This window comes from Takifugu rubripes, chromosome 11 (assembly GCF_901000725.2).
Source record: "Takifugu rubripes chromosome 11, fTakRub1.2, whole genome shotgun sequence".
NCBI lineage: Eukaryota > Metazoa > Chordata > Actinopteri > Tetraodontiformes > Tetraodontidae > Takifugu > Takifugu rubripes.
In genome coordinates, this window is record NC_042295.1 from 3,775,724 (window position 1) to 3,800,792 (window position 25,069).

At 43.0% G+C, this 25,069-nt stretch overlaps 1 protein-coding gene across 2 annotated transcripts; it reads right to left on the reverse strand.

Moving 5' to 3' along the window:
• Positions 1 to 13,100: 13,100 nt before the first annotated feature.
• smtla (somatolactin alpha) lies at positions 13,101 to 22,513 on the reverse strand. Of its 2 annotated transcripts, none has more exons than XM_029844420.1 (5): positions 22,386 to 22,513; positions 16,487 to 16,677; positions 15,572 to 15,685; positions 14,009 to 14,188; positions 13,101 to 13,893 (listed from the first exon to the last, which is right to left on the reverse strand). In XM_029844420.1, exons 1-5 carry the CDS (start codon positions 22,408 to 22,410, stop codon positions 13,699 to 13,701), a joined length of 705 nt encoding a protein of 234 aa, XP_029700280.1. In that variant the 5' UTR covers positions 22,411 to 22,513; the 3' UTR covers positions 13,101 to 13,698. The 2 variants fall into 2 exon arrangements, with proteins under 2 accessions (XP_029700280.1, XP_011606545.2); XM_011608243.2 differs by lacking the exon at positions 22,386 to 22,513 and adding an exon at positions 16,827 to 17,291.
• Between the last annotated feature and the right edge of the window lie 2,556 nt (positions 22,514 to 25,069).

Consider the following 25,069-nt stretch of genomic DNA (forward strand, 5'->3'; position numbering starts at 1 on the left):
AGGTTGTCCTTTAAACTTCTCGATTGATGATTTATTATATTGGGCATTTTTCCACCTGTGTTACAGTTTCTAGGTGACAAAAGAAGCAGATCCAGGGGGAGAGAGTCAGCCTGATGTATCGCTGCACATTTGCAACACGCAGTCTCACGTCTGGATGACAGATCCACGCAGATTCAGATTGTTCTATAAACACTTCCAGCTGCTACTTCTAGTTGATGTTAGATGATAATTGCAGCACTTCCGATGAACCATTTATCAGCTATTGCGCAATAAAGCTCTTTATTCTGGGCCACCAAAAGCCGGAGATTAAAGGAACATCTAATACACCAAAGAGACCAAATGCTACCTGGGGCTCCTTTGCCACTCAGCTCAGTTTCTGACTTGCATGCTGCATTAGTTATGTGGGGTTTTACAAGAATAACGTGGAGGTCACAGATGTGGGTACTGGGGTTGCTCCACAGCGGCTTCATGCGCGGCTCTCCTGGGGGGTTTCTCCTGTTACCTACTAATGCACGACAGTCTCCCAGTCGCTGCATTAAACGATAACTTTTAGTTCTTTTTTTACCCTTTCTGTCACATATTTCGCATTTTCTGAGCTCCGGTGCATGAAGACACATTCGGCTTTAACATCGAGTCCCAAATCACCAACCAGACACTTGTAGGCCTCACACAACACAGACACGCTGGATGTCCTGAACACAACATTCTTACCAGTGTGTTTTGATGTCCAAAAACACGACATGAAGCTCCTGAGAAGGGATCTGGCTGCCCATCTCATGTCTGGATAGAAGCTACGCACCAGCAGCTGTTTATGGAAGGATGCTTTGATTTATTTTGTCGTGCGCTTCACCTCAAACACACCCCAGCTAATTAAATATGACCCTCACAAACAAACTTCCTGTTACAATTGGGCTTGTTTTTTACACTGTCAAAGCTGCAAAATAGGGTCGCCGCCATGCCCTACAACAACTTGATCGCACCATTATCGTGGGAAACTATAACAGGCGCTAATACTATCATTTGTCCTGGTGAAGAAACTTTACCTGACAAAGTGTGCACACCTGAAATAACTCAGTTTCAGCAGGAATGACTGTAGCTACAGGCAGAAGTGCCCAGTGGGAAAAAAAAAGAAACTTCAGATGTCTCGTGTCGATTTCTCTTAAAAAAAACACCATTTCTGCCAACATCCTGTCCGGTTGTAATGTGCACACATGAACACACACACCCAGACACACACACACTGCAATCTATCAGCTTGCAGAATTGTGGTTTTCATTAGTGGAAGACATGTTTAACCGTCTCGGGCAAGAAAGCCACAGAGGAGCCATCCAACATGGTGATGTGGCCGGATCGGCTCAGGGGGTGTGACTGATTTACACAGAAAGTGACACGTCCTCACTGGAAAGCATAGAGCCCAAAACATTCCCTTAATTAAGGGACAAACTTCTGCTTAAAGTTGCCGGTTCAGCCCCCGCTTCAGGTTTAAAGCATATAGTTTAGTTTTGCCTTTGCCAGGATGAATCGATGCCTGGATCTAAAACCTGACCCTCAACGGGGGTGGGTAGACTGCTGAGCTGTGTGAACGTGCAAACATCATGTGGGTTTTCTAGCTCAGTGAAAGTCAAGCCTCTCGCAGTTTGATTGATACTGGCAAGTACCGCAGTCTAAGCCTCAAACGGCTGCATGCAGCAGGCTTTAACCTCGCTCTCCACAGCTGTTTCCTTTCTCAAACTGCTAAAACAGTGTAGTGGGACCAGTGGCTGACATAAACCAAAGCCTCACACATTCATGAGCACACCGTCCCCACCTTAGCTACTGGTCACCTTGCAGGACTTCCTGTTTGCTGGGTCATTTCCTCTTTCTGTCTTTCTGCTCAGAGGGTGTTCGGGTTGCAAACTTTGGCTGGTGTTGAGCCTCGGGAGGGACGAAGAGGAGACCAGGTCACAACTTCCTGACTTTAATCAATCCTTCAACCTGCTTCTCACTTGTGTTGATGCTGATTTATTTTGTCTTTCCTCCGTAGAGCCGTTGGAAGACTCTCAGAGGTGCATTGCGTGTTTACTCATGGTCACATCTGGGCACAATGAGGCTGAAATAAGGGATCAGTGCGGTATAAAAGGCTGGAAAACAGGATTGTGACAGGAAGGTTGCTGGTTTAGCCTGAGAGCAGGAATAAAATTCCTGACTTAGAACCCCTGGGCACCGACATAACTTGAGAGCACACATGGCAAAATGAAGCCTTTTAATAAAAAGGAAGAGTTTTGTGGGAGCAGAGCTTTAGATCGAATGTGTCACAGCGGCGGAATATTTCCCTGCTCTCAGGATTGAGGAGCAGAAACCCAGCAGAGGCCACGGCAACTGTTTGCAAACAATTCCAGCGTTGCCTGTGAGAGCAAAAGATTCTTGAGAAACGGCTGCGGACCACTTCAAAGTGGTCCCCACAGAGATCACTCATAAAGGGTTTGCCCATCAAGTGTGCTCAGAGCAGTCACTCCCTGGCAGCAAGGGTAAAGCAATGAGGCAGATTGTTTGTGACAATTAGGCCGATGCCAGATACTCTCTGCCCTCTGCGGCCTCCGCAATCGCTCGTTCCCATCAGCCAACACTCTTTATCAGTGGTTATAATTTGGAAAAAAACCTCTGCGACCATTATTGGCCCAAGGAGTGGTCAGACGCAGAGCTCGCCCAGCCCTAAACAAGGGAGCCGTGTTTGGCTAGAGTCTGCACGAGGTCCCAGAGCGAGAGAGAAAAGAGGGTAAGAGAGGGTGGAAAGAAGGAAGGAGGCAAGGAAGGATGCCAGGAAGGAAGCACGGCGTGTCTTTAAGGCGTCTGCATCGTTACTTTGAAAACCATGTCCTCACATCAGAAACAAAAGAAATAATCAACATCAAAACTTTGTTCTTTTCTAAGTAGGAAACTTCTGCAGAAATCCAGAGATTCGCTCCTCCTTCCTCCCTATCTCTCTCTATGTACAGTACCTACCCACAGGTATATGTAAATATACATACATATACTTCACTGACTGAAAACAACAACAGCCTGTATTTCAGTAGACAGCATTTTTTTCCACAGGTCTTATTTTATTGGAGTCTACATGTGTGTTTTACCACTACATAGATCCTTTGGTGTGAAAAAAAGGTTTGAGAGTCTATAAGCAGCAGCACAGCAGTCACATTTGTCTCCGTGGTTGAATGTGTTGATGAGGAGAGCTTCTACGAAGGCGAAAAGAGCCCGAATCCTCTAGAATAGGAAGCGACAGGAAAAATGAGGAAAGATAGAAAGCCTCAAAGCAATTTTCAGCAGTTGATATATTGGAGGTAAATGGACAAAAGACCTCTGTAAACCTGGACAGTGGTTGACCTTGAGGAAGCAAAGGCAGCTTAACAGTCCACCTTGGCTCATAAGTGTTTAAGAAAAGTGCTTATGTATTTGAAAATAATTAAGTCTGTTAACAGTGCTGAGGTGAAACTGAAGTCTGGAGCAGTTTGGACCTCTTTTATGAGCTCTGTCTGTGTCTCTTTGGCTGCTTTCCTTCAGCTGAGCAGGCTGCTGTCATGGAAAAACACTGCCACTAGCTCACAGACGGGATCAGGCTTCTCTGCTCGTCTCCATGCTCTTCGGACTGCGGAAAGTTTCGTTCGGAAGGGCAGCGAAGCAGCAATTCATCCCTGTGATAAGTGATGACTTATGTCAGCTCACAGTAAGGTTTCTAGATCCAAGCCAGCTCAAATGTACGCTGGCATTTTATGCATACAGATGTCATTTTCATCAACATTGTCATGCAGCTTTGCTACATAGTCTTTTTTTTTTTAATGAAACGTGGAGAAAAAATTTCCTGCGCCTTGAATGCACCATCAAAATGTAATTTTGAAGACTGAACTTTTATATATATGTAAAAATAAAAATGTAAGGCTATATTTGAAGATAATATAATTGTTATTGTCCAACGGAGGGGAACATTGTTAGAGCAGCTTATTACGACTTATTTAATTGTACTTATGTAATTACACACCCCGTCATGTGGACCGTTCATGGAACCCGACTGCTATCTAGTGGACACCTTTTGTAACTGCACCTTTCTAGTGCAGCGTTATGACGTGTTGTCATTTCCTGGGGATTGGGGCTGCGTGTAGAGAGCTGTTGCAGCACATTAACACTCCAGATGGTGTGAAAAACCTTCTGGATTTAAGGGCTCACCGAGCCACTCTGCACGTTGATGATTCAAAACTGATTTTACACATCTATTCTCACACTTTCTTTCCAAACATGCCCTCTGACAAACAAAAATCTATCTTAGGTTTGATCTTATTCACATCTCGAGGGGAACAGCATCTGCCATTTTTCATTATTATACATGTACACAGAGGCTGCTAAGATGATGAATATAATTAAATGCACAGTCTGATGCTTTTCAAGTGTTCCTTATTAAACAGCATCACTCTGTCTGTCAGATGATCGAATCTTGATCTTCACGGTATTTTTTTTTACAATAGATAAATAACAGTTTTACTCGTATTATAAATCATCAAACAGCATAGAAAAATATTCCTAAAGATCTCATCTAAACCAACAGAATTTGGTCATGCATTTATTGACAGTGCACATGTGGATTATCCTCTTTATGAAGGCGTTATTGACGTGTTAGGAAGACACCGGTGAAGGTCGTCAAATCAACGGGGGGAAGTGACGGGAAGCCTGAAGCCTCACCGGACCAAACTTTAAGATTTTTGATGAGTCACGACTGAAACAAATAGAAAAAAACCCCGAAAAACTAACTCACTACATAAAAAAGATCAACTATGAAAAATGAATCCAACAATGGAAAATGAATCCAATCATATGAAAACTATTCTACGAAATAAACATTCAATAATTTTTCCTTTTAAAACTGTGGATCTTTAATTGAGTTATTGAACTTTAAAAGATGGATCACTGTTTAAATCTGCTGAAAACCATGAAACATTCATAAACACCCGGAATATTTAATCCTCCAAAGTGTCTACAGCTCCTACATTTCATCACTGAGCTGAAACGCCAGCAGAGCTCAGGAGGCTGCATCCAATTCTGACTTATGTTCAGCCCAAAGTCTGTGATTTTGACTGTGTGTCCCCTAAAACCACAGCAGAGAAGAAACCCTCCTTCTCACAGAGCTCGTCTCATATTTACTCTCTCCCTCACACGCACGTACGAATCAATGCGAAGCCTTAGCAACAGAGCAACATAATGATTTTAGCATCTCTTTGGTGCCAAAATAAACCACCCAAACACCATCAGCTCCTCTCAGTCCCAGTTCCAGTAGATCCAGCAGCTTGGTCAGTGGCCATAAATGCGTCAAACTTGCCTTTGAATTACTGCACTAGCCTTGGAATGTTCCCTGCTCCGTCGGTCATCCTCGAAAAAAAAATTCTGGCTGAATAGCGAACTAGAAAAACTTGGTGAGGGCACGGCTGCTGAACAAGCTGTTGTATTTAACACATTTGGAGTGAAAAGGGCCAAATTAAGCCCCTTATCAGTTTCCAACAGAGGGAATCTGCGCGTCATCCTTCTGCCAGACCCTGTTTGTGCACCTTTAATTATTCATTTGTCTGTTAAAAGTTGCTGCGTGTCAAACACGCGGCACTAAAAACAAAAAAAAAATGGAGGACGGCTTCGTCCACCAGGTCCAACAGACAAAGCGTGCGATATCAAATCATCGAGCAAGTCGCAGAATGTGGAAACAGATTCAGCCGCGTAGTTAAAAAAACTGCAGCCTCCACTTTGGCAGCAATCTGATCGGGTCACCCTGTGCAGCCGCCGTTCCCTCTGTCATTCCTTTCTCCCATTTGTCACATGTGAGGGTTATTTTTTAACTTTAAAACTCTAATATTACTGGAGCCTTTCCTATATGAAAGCAGCTCGTCCATCAGGCCGTGCTCCATCTCATCCTGTAGCCTTTGACCTCTGCAGCGCCTCACCGCTGCATCCTGTCAGCAGGCTGCCAGGCGCAGATAAGGTGTCTTGGCAGCCGCCGCGAGCGCCGTCCTTTGCTGTGTTGAGTGGGAATCCAGGAAGCCGCCATCGTGCCACATCAGTGGAACAATAGGACAGGGAGAGAAAGAAAAATAAAGTGGAAGGAAAGACTCTGAAACCATCAAAGGTTCATGCAAGAGAGGAAACAGTTTGTGTCACAGTCTTGGATGCCGACTTTGAATCAACCACCCTCAGAAAGATGTTTTTACTTTTCTTTCTGCAGGTACATTTAATGATGAAACATTACCTCACAATTTAGTAGTGAATGCTAGTCAGAGTTTTATTGTGCGGGGCACATCGGCGTCAACGGCCTGGGCTGAAAGACTTGCACGTTTACCTGCCTCTACAGCATCTTCATCGGGGCCCATTCTTTTGACCCCTCCAGGCAGGAAGCAGAAACACGGACGGGTCATTTAGAGCCCATCACTTCCAGGTTTGATGAGTAAGGCTAGCTTTGGTCACTACTGCAGATAACAGGAGTGTTAGCTAGCTAAGGTGTGTTAGCCAGGTAGTTAATTTATATTTATTATAGGTTCATGTAAAGATACAGAGCTTCATCTCAAAGGGGTCTTTAGGTGTAGGACAGGTTTTATTACAGTTTACAGGCAGTAGTTACACCACTGAAAGAAATCCCACTTAAGGATTTCATTTAATGGCCGATTATAGCCCTAAATGATGAAACACAGTTTATTATAATCAGAATAATGACAGCCAATTAATTACTGAGAATTGGTTCAATAACATTTCATAAATACTGAAGTGGAAACTCAGTGTTTCTACAGTAACTGGGAATCCTCAGGAGTAGTCAATTGCAAGCACTTGGATTTATGGACTATTCTATAGGATATGGGATGTCGAGGGAGGCGTTAAGCAGCCACTTGCTTCACGCACCTCTCCTCACTTTGATGATCAAACCCCTGCAGCATTTCAGATCAGATGTCCGGACATTACGGCTCAAAGACGCTTGTTTCCAAGCCCTTTTTGCTATTTATGGCTTCACTTCCCAGGCTTGCTTGTTACACCAGATACATTTAGTGAGTCTTCACACTAAAAGAACATCTGGCACTCTCCTCTCAGCAGCACCGACTTGTTCTTCATGCATCATTCATGGAGACTCTTGCAGCTGGAGAAGCGAGGCTGCAGACTGAAATAGTCTGGAGATGAGATGTATCGTTAAAGTCACAGATACTTAAGTCTTTACAAAGTTAATAAGCAGCTGCCCCCCCCCCCTTCCCAACCTTTCTTCCCGTCCATGAAGGTGCAGGGTGCTTGAGGATTTCAGGCCCATTTTGTCTCCACTTATATCATCAATGAGGGAGCTGCATAAATAATCAAACGTTGTTGTTTGTGGGTTCGTGACCGTTGGACTGCTGTGGTTTACTCCAATATCCCGTCTATAGTTCTTAAAATGAAGGCAGCAACATCAGAATCTCCATCCCAGAGTAAACGACAACTGCTTTGACTTTAGTTTCTATGGACTGGATTTCTCTGGACGCTGGAGCGGACTTCCTCACAAAGCTAATGCGACTCTTTACTGTCTATTTTCCAGGCGCGGGAATGCAAATGACCCTCACTTCTTTATTCCTTTCGAGCTGGTCCCCTCTCCGCCTTGTTTTCCGTCTCTCTCTCTCTCTGGTGTCCATCCTGACCAGGTTCAGGCCAGATTCCGGAGCCTATTGTCCCCTGTTACATTCACAATAAACACTAAGGCATGCAAAAATGCATTCAAATTCTTCTCATATCTTCATAAAAACCCATCTGTTGAAACGTTCACAGTTTCAAGTATTTGATGCACGCGAGAAGAGGATGAAACAAACAGGAAAACGGGATTAAACCAGCGAAAAAGGCTGAAAATGGGAATTCTTGCTTTCCCAGATAGGTGGTAAATCATAATCCCTTCATGGAAAGGCCATTAACGCTCCGTATTCCAACCATTTACATCAGGGGACAGAAGGTCCGACGTTTCACTATCGATGATCTGCTTCTTATTTCCTCCAGTCCTTTTCTGTCAAGGGAGTAAACCAGATAAATAAAAGCCGAATACGTGCGGATAATCCCTGGCATCATTCCAAAAAGGAAATTATTATATTTGAAGTTATGAAAGTGCTTCCTGGAGTAAAGGAAGCGCACTAGATTTTTAACCCTGTGACTTGATCTTAGAAAAACATGAGCAGATGCTCACTGGCAGAAAGACAAATTCCTCAACCCTCCCATTCTCATACGTGCTCCAGGTCTGTTGTGATTTACAGTAAACCATCACGTTTCAAAAACAGAAAAACCTGAGCGAAAAACTCAAAAGGTCCTTCAAGCTGGAGATGTGAGGATAGGAAATTGCACTGATTTAAGATCAGCTTCGGGTTTTTTTTTTGGCATCAATCTGACTTTTTACTTTTTCTAAACTGTTTGTCCCACAGCTGCCAGCTCAGATTCCGTCTTTTCAGATGTTTTCTTTCTCTGTGGTCGTAGCTGCACTAAGCTGATGAGTGGAAGTGAGTGGCAGCAGCCCAGGACTTTAGCAAAGTAGCTGTGAAGTAAACAGCACTTTTAGTCCACAATCCTGAGGAAACTGACAGCAGCAGATTCCAAAATAAGAGCATCAACACGGATCATTTGGGGATTCTCTTGTCCAACAGAATTTCATGTCTCCGAGGAGAAACTTTTGCAGAAAAATGGACTTTTTCTGTTTCTCAACAACTGAAATGATGAAACAGTTGTGGTTTTATTGATATTATTCAGATGATCCAGGAAAAAAAAAAACGTCTCCTGGGTGGAATTCTGGACTCAGTATTAACTAGTATTACTACTCAGTATTACTAGTAGACTAGTATTAAACAACTAAGAGTTGCATTCATTCATTCATTGTAATATGTAACTTTACAGCAGCAAAAGTTTACTTAGTTATGCTCCCACCATAATTGAACCTTGGAGATTATTATGTTTTTTTCTGATTTGGAGGCCCTGATGACATTTTTCAGGTAGAGATTCCTAAATGCTTTATGCCCTGTGAGGTCTGCGAACTGCAAAACAGTGCCCAAACCTAGAGAATTAGCTCATTAAACCCGACATTGTTGCTGGTTTTAGTTTGAAAAACAGAATAAAATGAGGATGAAAAATCCTGATTAAAGAAAATCCCCATCATAAATAAATGTGATAAATAAATGTGATTATTTATGATTATGAAAGACTGTAACTACCAACTTTTATATATTGCTTGGGATGCGAGCTCATCCCATCAGGCCTTTATTTTGTATATATATTTGCAGGATCCTGATGTATAAAAGATTGAGAAGAATTGCAGAACAAGTTTTTGTTTTGATTCCAGAAAGCTAAAACTGATTTTGCTGCCTGCCCCCAAGCAAATGGCACCAATCTACATTAGGTGGGATGCAAAATAGCAGCCAGAGGTAAAATAAAGGAAAAAAACAAACAAGAAACATTTCAATATATTTTTTTAACTATTAAAAACATAAAAATGGCCAAACCTGGCAGATGCGTAATTACAAGCTTAGAATCCTTAAGATTACTTTAAAAGCCACACATTAAAATAAACAACACGCTCCAATAACATCATGCCGTCACTCCATCTGGATCAGAAACATGACAGCAAAAATGTACGTCTAGAGTTGAATAAACTACTGCTATGAAAAAATGGAGTTTGTAGTGTTGTGATAGATTCCTACAGTTGCACAGAGGAATCATGTTGAGCATGTTTGAAACGTGTTTGTTCCTGGACCATGTTTCTGATCACATTAGCCTGCCAAGCTGTGAACTGTGAGATGATGACTGCTGCCCCAGGATGACAGCTTCTATTTGCCCTTAACTACATGGTCTGATGTGTATTAATCCTTATTACATGTGTTATGTTAAGACCTTGTGCATTAAACACAGCCTCCACTCTGAGGGTCCTTCAGTGATGGATGACCTTCTGGAAGTCTTTGGAGCTCAGCCAGAGGGATCAGTGGATTCTTGGTCACGTCTTTTTCCTCCAGATGGCTCGGCTCTGGGAAGAGTCCCGGGTCTTCCGAATTTCTTCTATAATGATGATGGAGGCCCCCTTCGCTCTGAGGAAACTTCAGGACAGCAGATGTCTCTGGTAGTTTTCTGGAGATCTGAATCTGCGAGGTTCTTTTGACCTCACGGTGTCTCTCATTGACAGGTGTGTGTCGTTCCAAACCTTCCCCAGTTGGTTGAAGGTGCAGAAACATGTCAGAGATGATCAAGAAAAATGGAGGAGCTCCAGAGCTGAAGACCCCTGAAACAGCAAACTGTTGACATCTTTATGCTGTCCTGTTTCTACGCCTAAACGAGTATTGGTGTCTAGTTGGCTGCTGCCACCTAGTGGTCTGGAGTCAGAACTACAACATTTTCAAAGTTGTGTCTGTTCCCGTAGTAACCAGTTTATACTGTTTCCATCAGGTCATTCTCATTTAAAATAAAGGACCCTCGAGTCAATGCAATATTGTAGCCTTGTCTTTATTCGATGCTCATAAAAAATCCTGGAATTCAGTTTGACTCATTTATTATTTTTTAAATGTTTAGCTTAAGGCCACAATGTAGCAAAATGTAAAAAAAAGGCTGAATTATTTCTGACTTTACTTGTTTGTTTGTAAGGTTTCTTTTAGGAAAATATAATCCTAAATGCTTAACTTTGAAATTTATGAAAGTTTGAAACAGGTACTGTTCTATAGCATCTTTTTATTTATACAGTGTATAAAACTGTTGGTTCTTTTTGCAACAGAAGCAATTTTAAGGGCCCTTTTAATGGTGCACATTTTCAACTCCTTGTCTTGGGGTTTGAACATGTTTGATGTGTTCCTTGTGTCTCTCATCTCATTCTCACTCAGGCAACAGGCCCGTGATTCACTTTTTGGATGATTGATGGCTGCTTCCCTGCTGACTTCACACAGCATCAAATGGTCTCCTCCACGGTTCCCCGAGGTAATCACCCCTGTCGCTGCTGGTGACCAGTCCCACCAAATAATAATAAATATAAAAAAGATAAAGTAAAAGATCACATAGGGCTTGTTCCACCACAGGAAGAATATCCGATTCATGCCAAAGCAGCCAGGTTATCCTGCCAACGTTGGAAGCTGTTTTCCCAGAAACATTGATTCACTTTTTAAACAGGTGAGTAAATGATGGGAGAGAACTTGATCCCCAAGGAACTCTTTAAAGTGCTTGTATTTTGTGTGTGTTTGTTTCAATTTAAGAACATTTTACTTAATATATTGGTATATACATAGCAGATGAAGCTCTGTCTCTATTATTCCTTAACCTGAGCCGTTTGTCTGCTCAAACATTGCGTGTCCTCTCTGCAAACTGCGCTCTCTGAGATTTATTTAACTCTGGGAGAGACGTGAGGGTCAGGAGGGTCAGACTCAGCGATTGGTGTAACGTGACTACATTCATTCCCACATTACACCGCAGTCAGTTCATCACAATCTGCTTGTATGTTTGAGTCAGACTCACCTCATTCTTCAAAACAAAGGCTCTTTGGTTGGTGCTGCTTGTAGATTTGTTACATGAGATCAGAGGACTAATCTCTAATTAATGCAGGTAAAGAAGCATTTGTTGAAATTTTTCTGATTTTACATTTATTTGTATCCATGTGGGTATATTGTCTAAGAGGCTAGAGGCCTTTTCTGCACTGCATTTATCACATTAAAAATACAAGTTATTTCTTAGCAGACTACTACTGGAGGGATGGATGGAGGATGTGACATTAATGCAAGAACTATGGTACATTGGGCTGGATTCTATCCACACATACAGGTATCCACTGTGGTTGGGGTTTTGAAGGTAGATTCATGCTTCTTGTTCACAGACACATTACTGAAATGATGATGTGCAACACTGCCAAAGCAGCAGGTGCCGGAAGGAGAAGTGTTGTTAATTGCTCCCTCTCAGACCCGCGGTTTAAATAAGCACTTAGAGTTTTGTGACTGAAAGAATGAATGGCAGATCTCACAGATTATTTTTGCTCTTTACAAACCGCCATGCTGGGGAGACAAATCCAAGAATGTGAGAGACAGCTTAGGCGGTTAAGTCTCATTGACTTCTTAGAAGGCGGCGTCACTTCAGCAGCTCCTTCAGCTGAGCGCTTGCATCGTTCAACCTTTCATTTCAACCAGCTTCCAACTGCAATGTTCCACATGTGCTTCCGGTGATTAGGGGGGGAAACTGTTTTTCCTCTCTATTTGACTGACACACTTCACACCACTACTGACGACCCAGAAACATTTTTCCTCCACCCGTCTTTCCCTCTTTTTCTCAGCCCGGTTTCTTCATCCTGCCTGCTTATTTTCTCTCCTGCTTTTCTGTCTACCTGCTCTGTTCCGATTGTGCATCCCAGCAGTCTGGATTTCTTTACCTCAGGTTATAAATAGTCAGACTGTCAAATCATCTGAATCTCACTCCCCTCTCCCCCCAGGTTCCAAAGCATCTCCACCCAGGGCTAATCTCTAATATGAGGATTCACCTCACCTCTGACCAGGGCCTTGTTGTTGGGACCACGTGAGAGAGACATGTTTGCCCTGAGGAAGGTCGGGTGCCGAGCAGAAGGTGGGCTAGTCACTTAGTGAACAGGAAGCAGGACCTGACATCGCTGACATCAGACACCCCCACCCTGACAACCACATCCTGACTCAATATCCAACCTGATCACATGACACCGCTGTTCCACGCCGACACGCGACTCCTCACGACAGCCGCAAAGGCTGATTTACATATTCTGATGAGGTTTCCAGAGGAAGACAATCTCCAGCTACATCCCCTGGTTGTCTTAAATGTTCTCGAGTGTGGAGGGAAATGTGAGATGGTTCAGTGGGGGAAGTTTAAATGCTTGTGGCATCAAGGGTATTTAATACAATTTTTAACTGAAACTAGAAAAATGTTTTAATCGCTATAGCATCTTATTACTGTGGAAGACTGGTGTCATAAACAATGACACACTGTCCAGGTTAAGAGGACTGTTAGGACAGGGCACTGCTGCCCTCCTGTGTTTGGGCTCGAAAAGGGCAACATTGAGCATGTCCACGTTCTGCAAATGAATTTGTCCTGTTGTCACAAAACAAGCAAAACCATATTGTGCATGCTTTTTCAGTAGTTTGCTTTATTTGTAAATCACACTCGAGGACAGCAAAGATTTTACATTTGCATTCACGCACACATTACCCGTCCCTTTTTTTAAAGTAGCGATTGCTCCCTGTTTGACTCCTACCTCCAGTAAAAGTCTTTCATTTCAATAATGCAGAAGGGAAACCAACACCATTTTAAATAGAGAACCTCAGTGAATACTCTGGAGGCAATGAGAATAATCAGAACACGACAGGAGCCAGCCATGAATACAAACTCCACTTAAGAACAAAGGAACTACAAATCAATAGCAGGATATTCTGATTTTATTTTATTTTTTAAACACCTCTACGCACAAATATTCATTTGGGAGTTTGCCCACTGTTGCCTTCGCCAGGTTAAAATAACAACTGAGCAGGGGAATATGAAATGCAGGATGTGGAAGAAAGGGCACAGTATTACACCTACTTGAGTTTATGCAAAGGTTTTGTAAAGCAATCAATAAAGAATGCACTGGGCTGTGAGTATATCCTAAGGCATGGTTTATAAGTGGACACATACAAACCTTAGGATTAATTGAAACGCCACATTATTTAGAATGCAGCAAGTTATGATTCATGCACAGTTGTATATTTCATTCTGTCGACATTTCAGAAGCTTAAGCAAAATTTCCATTTTGTGGGTGTCTTTTTTGAAGCAGCTCAGTAAATTGTAGTCGTTCATGATGGATGCCAGTATGTCGGGCTGCAGGTCGGTAGGGAACAGGTCTTGTTCTGTGACTGTTGTAGCCATCGCTCCTTCGTTTAACATCTGCACAGAAATGTATAGAACGGAAATAAATTCATGCAGGAAGACTCGTGTTGTCTGTCAGAATATTGAGTTTACGATTCTTATTTTCCTACGTGTGATAAAACCTCTGTCCTACCTTCTTGATGAGGACCACCACTCCTTGCTCTAGGCTGATTAGCTTCTCTAACATCCACTTGGTCTTGTTGAGCAGTGTTTCAGAAGCAAAATCGTATTGGGTCATGGTGGTCTGCAGGTAGACCAAGGGTTTGATCCATGACTGGACCAGCATCAGAACAGAGTGGAGCAACCATTTATCCTGGAGAACACAAGTAGCAAACAGCAGAAAAGCAAACCGGAAGTCATGACTGCATGTACTTCTATGTATGAAAATTAAAAAAAAACAAGCCCCACTCATTCTGCAGTGCTTTAGAGGATACAAATGACCAGATCCTCTTACAAACCGCTGCTGCAGTTTCTGTTCCTTTTAATGTCACTATTGCTGTCAAATATACTGAGACTTCCAGCATTGTTATGTTATTAAGATTAAGATTAAGATGTACTTTATTCATCCCCGTAGGGAAATTGAATTGTAGTAGCAACCTATACAAAGTATAGAAACAGAATGAATAAGTACAAATAAGATTAGAACGTTATAAGCATATATACAGAACACACACACACACACACACACACACACATATATATATATATATATATATATACATACACACACACACATATTATATAGACATAATATATACATATTATATATTATACATATGATAAGCATTATAAGCATCTATACATAGATATAGAATAAAATATAAATAAAATTACAACTTAAGCATTACACAATTTTTGCTGCATCCTGCTGCAAATACTGAAGGACCTGAGTCTCCTGAGGAAATAGAGTCTGCTCATGGCCTTCTTGTAAACAGCATTGGTGTTTGTGGACCACTCCAGTTTATTGTCCAGCTGAAGACCCAGGAACCTGTAAGATGGGACTATTTCCACATCTTTCCCACTAATGCAGACTGGGGGGACTTGCTTTTACTGAAATGCACCACCATCTCCTTCATCTTGGTCACATTGAGCTGCAGAAGGTTCTCCCTGCTCCACCTAACAAAACTCTCCACAAGGTCCCTGTATTCATCCTCCTGTCCATTCTCCACACATCCGACTATGGGTTAGGGTTATGGTATGATTGCCTACATTTTACAGTAAAGATTTGGTATGCTTACATTTGGCATCTAGTTCAAGGCTACAATGAAGCTCAGCGCAAACTGTAGATTTCACACAAATCTTCGGTCAGAAATACTCTTTTGCCATTAAAGTAAACAGCAGAGGGGAGCGGAATAAATTTGACTTTGACAACTTATACAGAATAAACCTTCATGACCTGGGCATCTTTGGTGATGTCGGGCTGGAGGATTATATGCAGCTTCAAAATGATTCCCCCCCAAAAAAAAGCTCTAAAAAAGAAGCCCAGTTCTCGGTACATAGCAACCTCTGCCTCACTTATTGCCTGATTCACACGCTCACAACCGGCACAAAACATTCGATCACCCCAAGAAGCAAAGAGAGCAGAGGACTTGAGTGATATGGAAGATTTAAGCTGTGTTTTCATCTTCTCAGCATATTATGTGCGGGAACATTGACTTCAACTGAAAAAAATAAATGAATATGTTCATTTACTCACAGTTATCTGTTGGATTTCACTTTTGGAGCTAGGGATGTGTAAGGCTTTGGTCATGCATGCATTCCCTGCTTGGTTTGTCTGAAGCTGCAGTGGGAGTGGGATAAACATCTCCTCCTGCAAAACATACTTGAAATAATAAAAGACAGCAAAAAAAAGCAGCTAAAAATGTCAGCGAACAACGAACGGTTTGATTTGTCTCAGCTACCATAAAAAGCTCAAAAAAGCTGCACCGATTTTGGAGTCAGGAGACGCAACATGGATGTCATTGTTGTCACCCATGCATCATCTTTCTAGTCAAAAGAGGGGCCCATTTCAGTCCTCTCCAGTCCTCTCCATCTGCAGTGATGGGTTTTCAACCACCCAGCAAACCGTCCCCCTCCCCCCTGCAGTCTGTCATTATCACATTCCTATTACTGAACTGTAGGGTCTCTTCTCCAACAGAATGTGCTGAGGGACAGAGGAATACTTTCAACTGTGATAGCAAAGCATTGATTATGTCAGAAGCAATGGCAAATAGCACAAAGTACACATGAAACTGAAAAATGTGAGGTCAGCCTGCAGTGAGAAAGCAACAAAAAGCTTTTATGCTGTCAGTGTGGAGCGTTTCTTTAAGGTTACAAGTCAAACAGAAATAAGCATGGCTTTGGGAACGGACAGCTTTTAATTAAATGCTTTCTGAGTGACACAATGATTAATTTTATAACGCCTTTAGATTTTTTTTGACATGTCTCAAGTTACTTTAGCTCCAGATGGTGTTTTTAGAACCAATTGCTTTTTAAAAAAATTGTCATGTCCTCCACAGTTGGGAAATCTGTGCCTGTGCAGTATAGATGCAGGAGCTCTGCATCGGAGTTATTGGAGTTTCCTGTGTTGAACAATGTGCTTGGGTTTACAGGTTGAGTTAGTGATACTCACAAACAAAGTACAGGATTCCTCAGAAACACGGAAGATGAGCTCAGTGTGCTGTATGACTCGGTCCAGAAGTTTTTCTTGGGAGATGGACAGACAGTTGGACAGGGAACTCTGCTCATCTCCACAGTTTATCGGGTTGCTTATAGTAAAGAGGATGGGCCAAAGTGACACGGCCAACAGAACTTCTTGCAGGGCTGTTTGTCACACACACACACAATGACAATCAGATACACTTCACAAAAGCCCACAAAAACTCTTCCTGCCATAATAATAGTTCAAATACTCCTGCATATCAACTTATAAAGGAAGATGTCTCTATCATTGGTTGAGTGCAGCGCATTACCTGTCATTGTTCAAATTCTGTCAGTGCCCGCCGCTCTTCATGCATTCTCTGTCCTGCCCTTGTCTTTTATAAAGCCTAACCAGGTCATGAATTAAAGAAAAGGCCACGATGGTCCTGCCTGGTTGCAGGTGCTTTGGCCACCCCAAACCAAGGCAAGTCTCATGTATAACTAAATGTGATGTCCGGGCTTGTCCGGCTTTACCTACAGCCCGCAGACGTGGTGTTACACAGGAACTCCTGTTTGCATGCAGGATAAAATGACTTGTGTTCATCTTCCAGCCAACACAGCCCATCCAGCCACGTGTACTTTGAGCAATGTCCACCTCTCTCTTATGAACTCAATTCTCACGCTGGTTAGAAATTGTTTAGTAGAGGTTATAAAATGGCAGAACCGCTGTGTGAAATTTGTGGCCAAATACCAGCAAAGCCACAAGACAGCACCTGAATTATCACAGAGACCCCTGAGCTGGTGGATTAACAAATTGGACGGCCATCGCAGGTGTTACAGCTGGTGTGAAAATATTTTTCTGTGTGACCGGCCCACAATCAGTGTCACAATTGTCTCCATCCTGTCATAGGAAAGCATCCAATGATGAAACAGCTTAAAATAGTAGCATACGTATAGAATAATCATGTCTCACATAGATAAAAACACAGTGATGTCAGAATTACATGCACGTCTAATTAATGAGGAATATCAAGCATAATCAAACATTAGAAAGGCTCAGTTTATGACTCATTTTCCTACAGAACTCAGCCTCCTTTGCATGCACATGTGTTTCTAAACAATAAAACTGGGTTCAGGTGTCAGGGATGGCGTTGGGCAGAAGCCGTCTGATCTTTCGGCTGTATTTAGTTTCTCCTGGTGCATTCAACCTTAAAATGTAACACCTGAGAGTGGAGTAATTTGATTTCAGTACCATTATTAGAAAATAAATTCACATCTCTGAAATAATTCACTTCCATCTCATGTTCGACTCATGCAAAGGTAAGAAAAATGACGTCCGCTTGTAAAAAAAATGAGTGGTGGTGAAAACAAAATGGTCAGAGTTAGTACTTTCAAAATTGCTCCAACGAAACTTAAATGTTACCTTAAATAACTTTCCATTTAACTTAGTATAAAGCTTGGTTCATAAACAATGTTGGTGTTTTATGAGTTGGATTGATATGAGCTGCAGCCGATCCAATTTTTGCTGATCCAGTCTGCATTGTCAACTTACCTCTTTATTCAGTGTAGTTCAATTGTTGACCCTGCACTTTCAGCACCTCTAAAGCATTTTTAAAAAAAATCATATTTTACAATAATGTATTCTGTTCAAACATCCCTCACCTTAAGGTAAAATAAGGCTGCATCTGTGAAATGTGAAAAAAACAGATAATTTCATTGGACGCTGTCCACCAGACAGCCCACAGCACGAGAACCGATGACCTCAGAATACAGGAAATCCAGACTAATCTAATAGCTTGCTAATTGCAGTGAAGTGCACCATGTTGTCTTGGCATTATGCGATGCCAATAAATTAATCTAATCCTGTGAGGAGCAGACTCTGTAAACTTTTTGTCTTTTTATTTTACATGGTTGCCCAAAATGACCTAAAAAAGACTTGGGCTAGATGTTATTAGCACTACACTGATTGTTTGGGATGAAAAACTGGCTTATTCCATCTTAATAATGGTACAAACAGCTTTTCAAGGCAGGTTTTCAGGATCAAGTGAATAGAAAGATGGCCAGTTTGGGATCGTTGGTGCTTCCTTGTTCTACATGTTTGTATGTACTGCCTGATTTAATCCCAGTCTCAAATGCCTTCTTAACTCACTAGAATCACCTCCTTAAAATCCCAGCTACTTGCAATTGACATGCAGGAGTGGAGCCTGCACTTGTTGGCTGAATGCTCTGTTAAACTAATTACAACCACCTCAGGCTTTTCCTCTCAGGGATCAGGCCTAAGAGATCTCCTTTCATCTACATCGTCTTATCCGGGGTCAAGTCACGCAGGCAGCTAGGTCCAAGCAGAGATACCCAGACTTCTCTCACCCCAGGCACTCCCTCCAGCTCTTCTGGGAAAACTCATCAACCTCATCATTAAGTTTTTACAACTTATAAAAGTTGATTATTTTTTGCCACGGGGCAAATGTGAAAATGTAATCTATTCTCTGTAAAAAATTTTTTTTTGGAAGTTAACAAGTGGTCGTGTTAGCACAAAAGCTGTCAGCAAGATGAAGGTGCCAAGAAGGGTGATGAATCTCAGTTTCAGGGTGAAGAAGATCAGACAGTGTGACCTGGAGAGGTGTGATTGGGAAGAACGGCCCCCCTGATCTGAACCCAAGTGGGGTTTTGTTATTTGACTTCTGTGGTTGTCTCAGATTGTCCATAACAAACACCTTGTTCAGGCATAAAGGCGTCCACATGTGCACTTGGCACCAGGACGCCCTAAGGCCGCAGATCGATGATCGACTTTGTGGTTGTGTCATCGGATTTGCAGCCGCATGTTCTGGACACTCGGGTGAAGAGAGGGGCGGAGCTGTCAACTGATCACCACCTGGTGGTGAGTTGGCTCCGATGGTAGGGAAGGATGCCGGACAGACCTGGCCAACCCAAACGTATTGTAAAGGTCTGCTGGGAATGCCTGGCAGAGTCTCCTGTCAGAAGGAGCTTCACCTCGCACCTCCGGGAGAGCTTTGACCATGTCCCGGGGGAGGCGGGGGACATTGAGTCCGAGTGGACCATATTCCGTGCCTCCATTGTTGAGGCGGCTGACCGTTGCTGTGGCCACAAGATGGTTGGTGCCTGTCGTGGCGGCAATGCCCAAACCCGCTGGTGGACACCAGCGGTGAGGGATACCGTCAGGCTGAAGAAGGAGTTGTATCGGGCCTTACTGGCCCGGATGTTGTAGGGCTGTCGTGGTTGACTCGACTCTGCAACATCGCGTGGACATCGGGGGTGGTGCCGCTGGATTGGCAGACCGGGGTTGTAGTCCCTCTTTTTAAGAAGGGGGACCGGAGGGTGTGTTCCAACTATAGGGGGATCACACTCCTCAGCCTCCCTGGTAAGGTCTATTCAGGGGTACTGGAGAGGAGGGTCCGCCGGATAGTCGAACCTCGGATTCAGGAGGAGCAATGTGGTTTTCGTCCTGGGCGTGGAACAGTGGACCAGCTCTACACCCTCAACAGGGTCTTCGAGGGTGCATGAGAGTTTGCCCAACCAGTCCACATGTGTTTTGTGTACTTGGAGAAGACATTGGACCGTGTCCCTCGGGGAATCCTGTGGGGGGTTCTCCGAGAGTATGGGGTGTCGGGCCCGCTGATACGGGCCGTCCGCTCCCTGTACGATCGGTGCCAGAGTTTGGTCCGAATTGCTGGCAGTAAGTCAAACTCGTTTCCGGTGAGGGTTGGTCTCCGCCAGGGCTGCCCTTTGTCACCGATAGTGATGGGACGATGATACCTCAAGGAGTGTATTGACACACTACACAAACTGTGTCGGCACTGTATTGATACTGTGTTGGTCACCCGATAGTGACCCCTGCAGTAGTTATAAAATGATTGCAGGTAAAGGAATTCCTTGTTTGCTAAACTGAGTTGGTATGTAAAATATAGCAAATTTGAGTTACAATTCAGAGTTACAATTTTTTACTTATGTACACACATTCTTTGTTAACTTAACTGTTAAATCATATGAAATAATACAAAAAAGCGATTAGTTTATGAATTTTTATTGGGGAACAAAAGTTTTTGGAGGTGATTTCTCCTCTTAGACACCAGCTCCCCAGCCTTAGAAAATGCTCTTTCACACGGTGCAGATGACGATGGTGAGCAGAGAGTTTTAAGTGCAAGTTGATGCAGGTGTGGATATGTTTTCTGGTTCTCTCACGAGTATCTGCCAATTCTTCATTGCCATGCCGAGCTCTATAATGCCTCAGCATTGATGAAGTGCTTTTATTGATGTAAGATAGCTCTGTGGAGCAGAGCCAACACTTCACCTACAATAACATAAAAAGTTACAAACAATTCAAACCTCTTACTAGAACAGAGTAAAAACTAAGGTGGCGCATTGCATTCACTTGCTAAAAAAATAGACACCCTATAAAATCAATAAAGCAACTGTAAGGCTCTTGACTTGACTATCATATGTATCACAGGTCATTCACTTGATAAACTGATAAAGCGCCACCGTTAAAAATTGTATATAACAGTAAGCAATGCTCAAAGGAGAAAAAGATTTCCCTTGTTTGGAGTCACAAGATCAAAATTATTCCACACTGGGGAAAACTTCTTAGAACGATCCATAATTGCGCAACTGCAAAACTCCATCCAACAAACCCACGACATGTCGATACAGTTTGTTTCCTTATAAACACACTTTGGCGCGGCACATCCAAACGATACAATTCCTGTATCGGTCACGTGATTCTTTCTTAAAGCGTCACACGCACCGATACGGGGTTTCACTCTTGAGCTCTCGGCACAGTGTTGACGCACCAGTGTCGCTCGTCCCATCACTAGTCACCGATTCTGTTTATAATTTTTATGGACAGAATTTCTAGGTGCAGTCATGGTGTTGAGGGGATCCGGTTTGGTGACCTCAGAACCGGGTCACTGCTTTTTGCGGATGATGTGGTCCTGTTGGCGTCATTGGCCCGTGACCTCCAACTATCACTGGATCGCTTCGCTGCCGCATGTGAAGCGGCTGGGATGAAAATCAGCACCTCCAAATCTGAGGCCATGGTTCTCAACCAGAAGAAGGTGGAGTGCCTTCTCCGGGTCAAGGAGGAGATCCTGCCCCAAGTGGAGGAGTTCAAGTACCTCAGGGTCTTGTTCACGAGTGAGGGAAGAATGGAGCAGGAGATCGACAGGCGGATCGGTGCGGCATCCGGAGTAATGCGGACTCTGCACCGGTCCGTAGTGGTGAAGAGAGAGCTGAGCCAAAAGGCAAAGCTCTCTATACCGGTCGATCTTCATTCCTACCTATGGTCATGAGCTTTGGGTAATGACCAAAAAGATCCCGGGTACATGCGGCCGAAATGAGCTTCCTCCGTAGGGTGGCTGGGATCTCCCTTAGAGATAGGGTGAGAAGCTCTGCTATCCGGGAGGAGCTTGGAGTAGAGCTGCTGCTCCTCCACGTTGAGAGGAGCCAGATGAGGTGGCTTGGGCATCTAGTTAGGATGCCCCCTGGACGCCTCCCTGGTGAGGTGTTCAGGGCATCTCCCTCCGGTAGGAGACCCCCAGAAAGACCCAAAACACATTGGAGAGACTATATCTCTCAACTGGTCTGGGACCGCCTGGGGATCCCCCCGGATGAGCTGGAAGAAGTAGCTGGAGAGAGGGAAGTGTGGCCATGGTAACAAACACCAAGTAGTCTCCAAGCTAAATACAATATTGGACCAAAAACACTGACTCAGGAAAATAAGGAAATAATAGGAAAAGTTTGTGAGCAAAATATGGCAGACCTTCCCACTGAGAGAACTCTTCCAGACTTTTTTCACAAGTAGGTGTTAATTATTTTGGTCCTATATAAGAAAGGACAAACCACCCCAAAGCATTATACAGTTTTTGGTCTTTTACCTGTATGTCCAACACAGCAGATCATCTGGAAGTCATTTACTCACTAGATGAAAATTCTTGTAGTAGTTCATTGCAGATTCAACTGTTGGAGAGAACAAATCTCTCCTATGTGATCCAATAATGGAACTTAGTTTGTAGGAGGGAGGGTGAGAGGGAGTTCCAGAAGCATTGACTAAGGACAAAGTTCAAAGAGTCATGGCTCAGGATGGAATTAAATGGGGTTTTAACTAGTTTTGACTAATCTTGCAAGAGAAACAAGCAAGCAAGCTTTTGAAAACAAAGAGAAGAGTTAAAGAGAGTGTGGGAGATAAACATCGAAGAACAAATGCTATTGATTGTACACAAGTACGATGTCCCAATCACAGGTTAAGAACCAAGAGAGTAGGCAATTTCTTTTTAGAACCTGGCCTTGTGTCCTGATGTCTTTGGGAAAGTCTTCAGCAGGATCTTCACTCTGCATTGTTGCTTATGTGTAAGTCATACCATATGTTACAATCAAAATTGTCTCTTTACAGAAACCCAGTGCCTGACCCCACACAACTAGCAACAGTGGCAGGAAAAACTCCCCATTTAACAGGAAGAAACCATGAGCAGGACCAGGCTCACAGGGGAGGACCCTCCTGCTGATAGACTGATGGGTAGAGAGGGAGGAGAAGGGGGAGGATAGACAGAGGAGAGAATAGACATACATCATACATGCAAATACATTAATTACACTGTTTAATTAAAGCTAGCAAATACATTAATTACATTGATTAATCAAAGCTAGAGCTGGGCAAGTCAGTGTTGGGCACCACTGCATGATGGCGAAATGTCCCGGTCTTATCAGCCCTTGCCTAAACCTTTTAGTGATGATGATCTCCATCAGTATTGTGAAGATCAGTTGGCAAGAAGAACAATGGGACATTGACATTTGTCAGTAATGTCACGGATACCATAGACAACGGTTGTTTGGGTCTCACATGAAGAGTTTAATCACACAGGGTATGAGGTGTGATGGAGGATTCCAAAGCAGGTCCCCATGCACCAATGCTACCTCACGTATCAAAGAAGAACACTCAGACACTCTGAACCCTAATCACATTTCCACCAGCTTTGTCCATATATCATGCTTGCAACATTAGAAGATGGAAACTGACACACCCCTAAAACCAGTATTCATATTCATATTAAAAAGCAATTTTAGGACTATCCTCATCATTATTAGCATCAGAGCCTAATACTAATGTAACAACATATTTTAACAGTGCTGTAAATGTTTCTTGCCGTATCCTGTTCCTCAGTTTGGTCCAGTCAGGCTCCTCAATGATAAAACTTGATCTAAGTCAGCATTGCTCAAATTCATCACAAGCAATGCAGAGCAAGGAGGGTAGATGAACATTTGATGTCCACTGCCATCTTTGTAATTGAGTACTTTAACATGAAACATTCTGTCTGGTTTACATCTTTGTCAATTGGCGGTATATAACAGCCTGAGACCACATTTCAAGAGCTGCCAGATCACCAGAGTAGATCTTCAAGATTGAGGCTAATGTGAGATGTAGTTTGTTTGTGGAAGATTGATGGTCGGACTGAACACAGTCATAGATTTCCATATCTGGATGTTGGCTGGAAGTCTTTATTGAACATGGGTGCATGTTTTAACCAAGAAGTCATAGCACCTGCTCTTCACATTTTCCTGAACTGTGTTCTCCATTCTTGCCCACCCAATGCCATCATGAGTGTGACCCCATAGTTGCTTGTAATAATTAACAAAAGGCTAGGGTCCATTATGTCCATTGTTAGCAGTGTGATTTAGGAATCATTCCAGGCCTCGCCACAGAAACAAAGCACCCCTTACGCAATTTGAATGGATTGCCCCTGTCCCGCTGGACATCCTGTTAAATTCTTGAAGGACTGGATTTACAAACAGCAGGTAGTTTAGTTAATAGGATCACTGCTCATCTGGTGCAGGATTTCAGCACCATAAAAACTCTGGTTGTCGTTGATTAGCTGAATCTGAAGCTTCGGGTCATCCAATTGATTGAGTAAGCACAGACAACAGTCATGGACAGAAAACCACTGCATAATTGACGTTTGTAAGAGCATCACAGGGACTTCACTAAAAGGATTGATGAGACTGCAGGTCTTTGCAAACTCATGGTAGCAAAGAGCAGAGTGGGAAAAACAGATGTGAAAATGTCAAACCAACTATTCAAGGTATCGTGGGGGTGTTTAACCTGCCATGAGTGTGCAAAGAATTCCTTCTTTCCACCCTGGGCCAATCAACTTTTTAGTGTACAGCTCAATACTTGAGGTCAGAATGGAGGAAAGACCGTCTGCTGTCTCGTCCTCCAAATTGACCAAGCCTAAAAGGTGGACTTTGTTCACATTTATACTGAAGTAGCAGCTGACCAAACAAGTGTTTCACAAATGCAACATCTGTCCTCTCATCAATGACAAGGGTTACAACTAGCTTGAAAAGTCATAACACTAAAAAGCTGAAACACCAAGATATATCAGAAAACTTAATTTATTCACAAAGGAGTGCAAAAGCAAAGTGGTGGCAGCATAGGACATTTGATGGTGGTGCTTGTGTGGAGGAGGAAGAGCACACAGGTGGCATAAACGGTCCTTTATATAGGACCAGCCCACATTTTCACACAGGTGTATTGTGTTTAAAAATGAGGGGGTTTCAACTGTAG

Bases quoted from the DNA above. Each gene is read 5' to 3' on its own strand.
- smtla (XM_029844420.1), bottom strand. From the start codon at position 22,410: ATGATCTGCTGTGTTGGACATACAG. The intron at 14,189-15,571 runs GTGAGTAAATGA...TGTGTTCTCCAG, and splicing joins GTGAAATCCAACAGATAACT to GATAAATGGTTGCTCCACTC. The intron at 13,894-14,008 runs GTAGGACAGAGG...ATTTCTGTGCAG, and splicing joins TGGTGGTCCTCATCAAGAAG to ATGTTAAACGAAGGAGCGAT.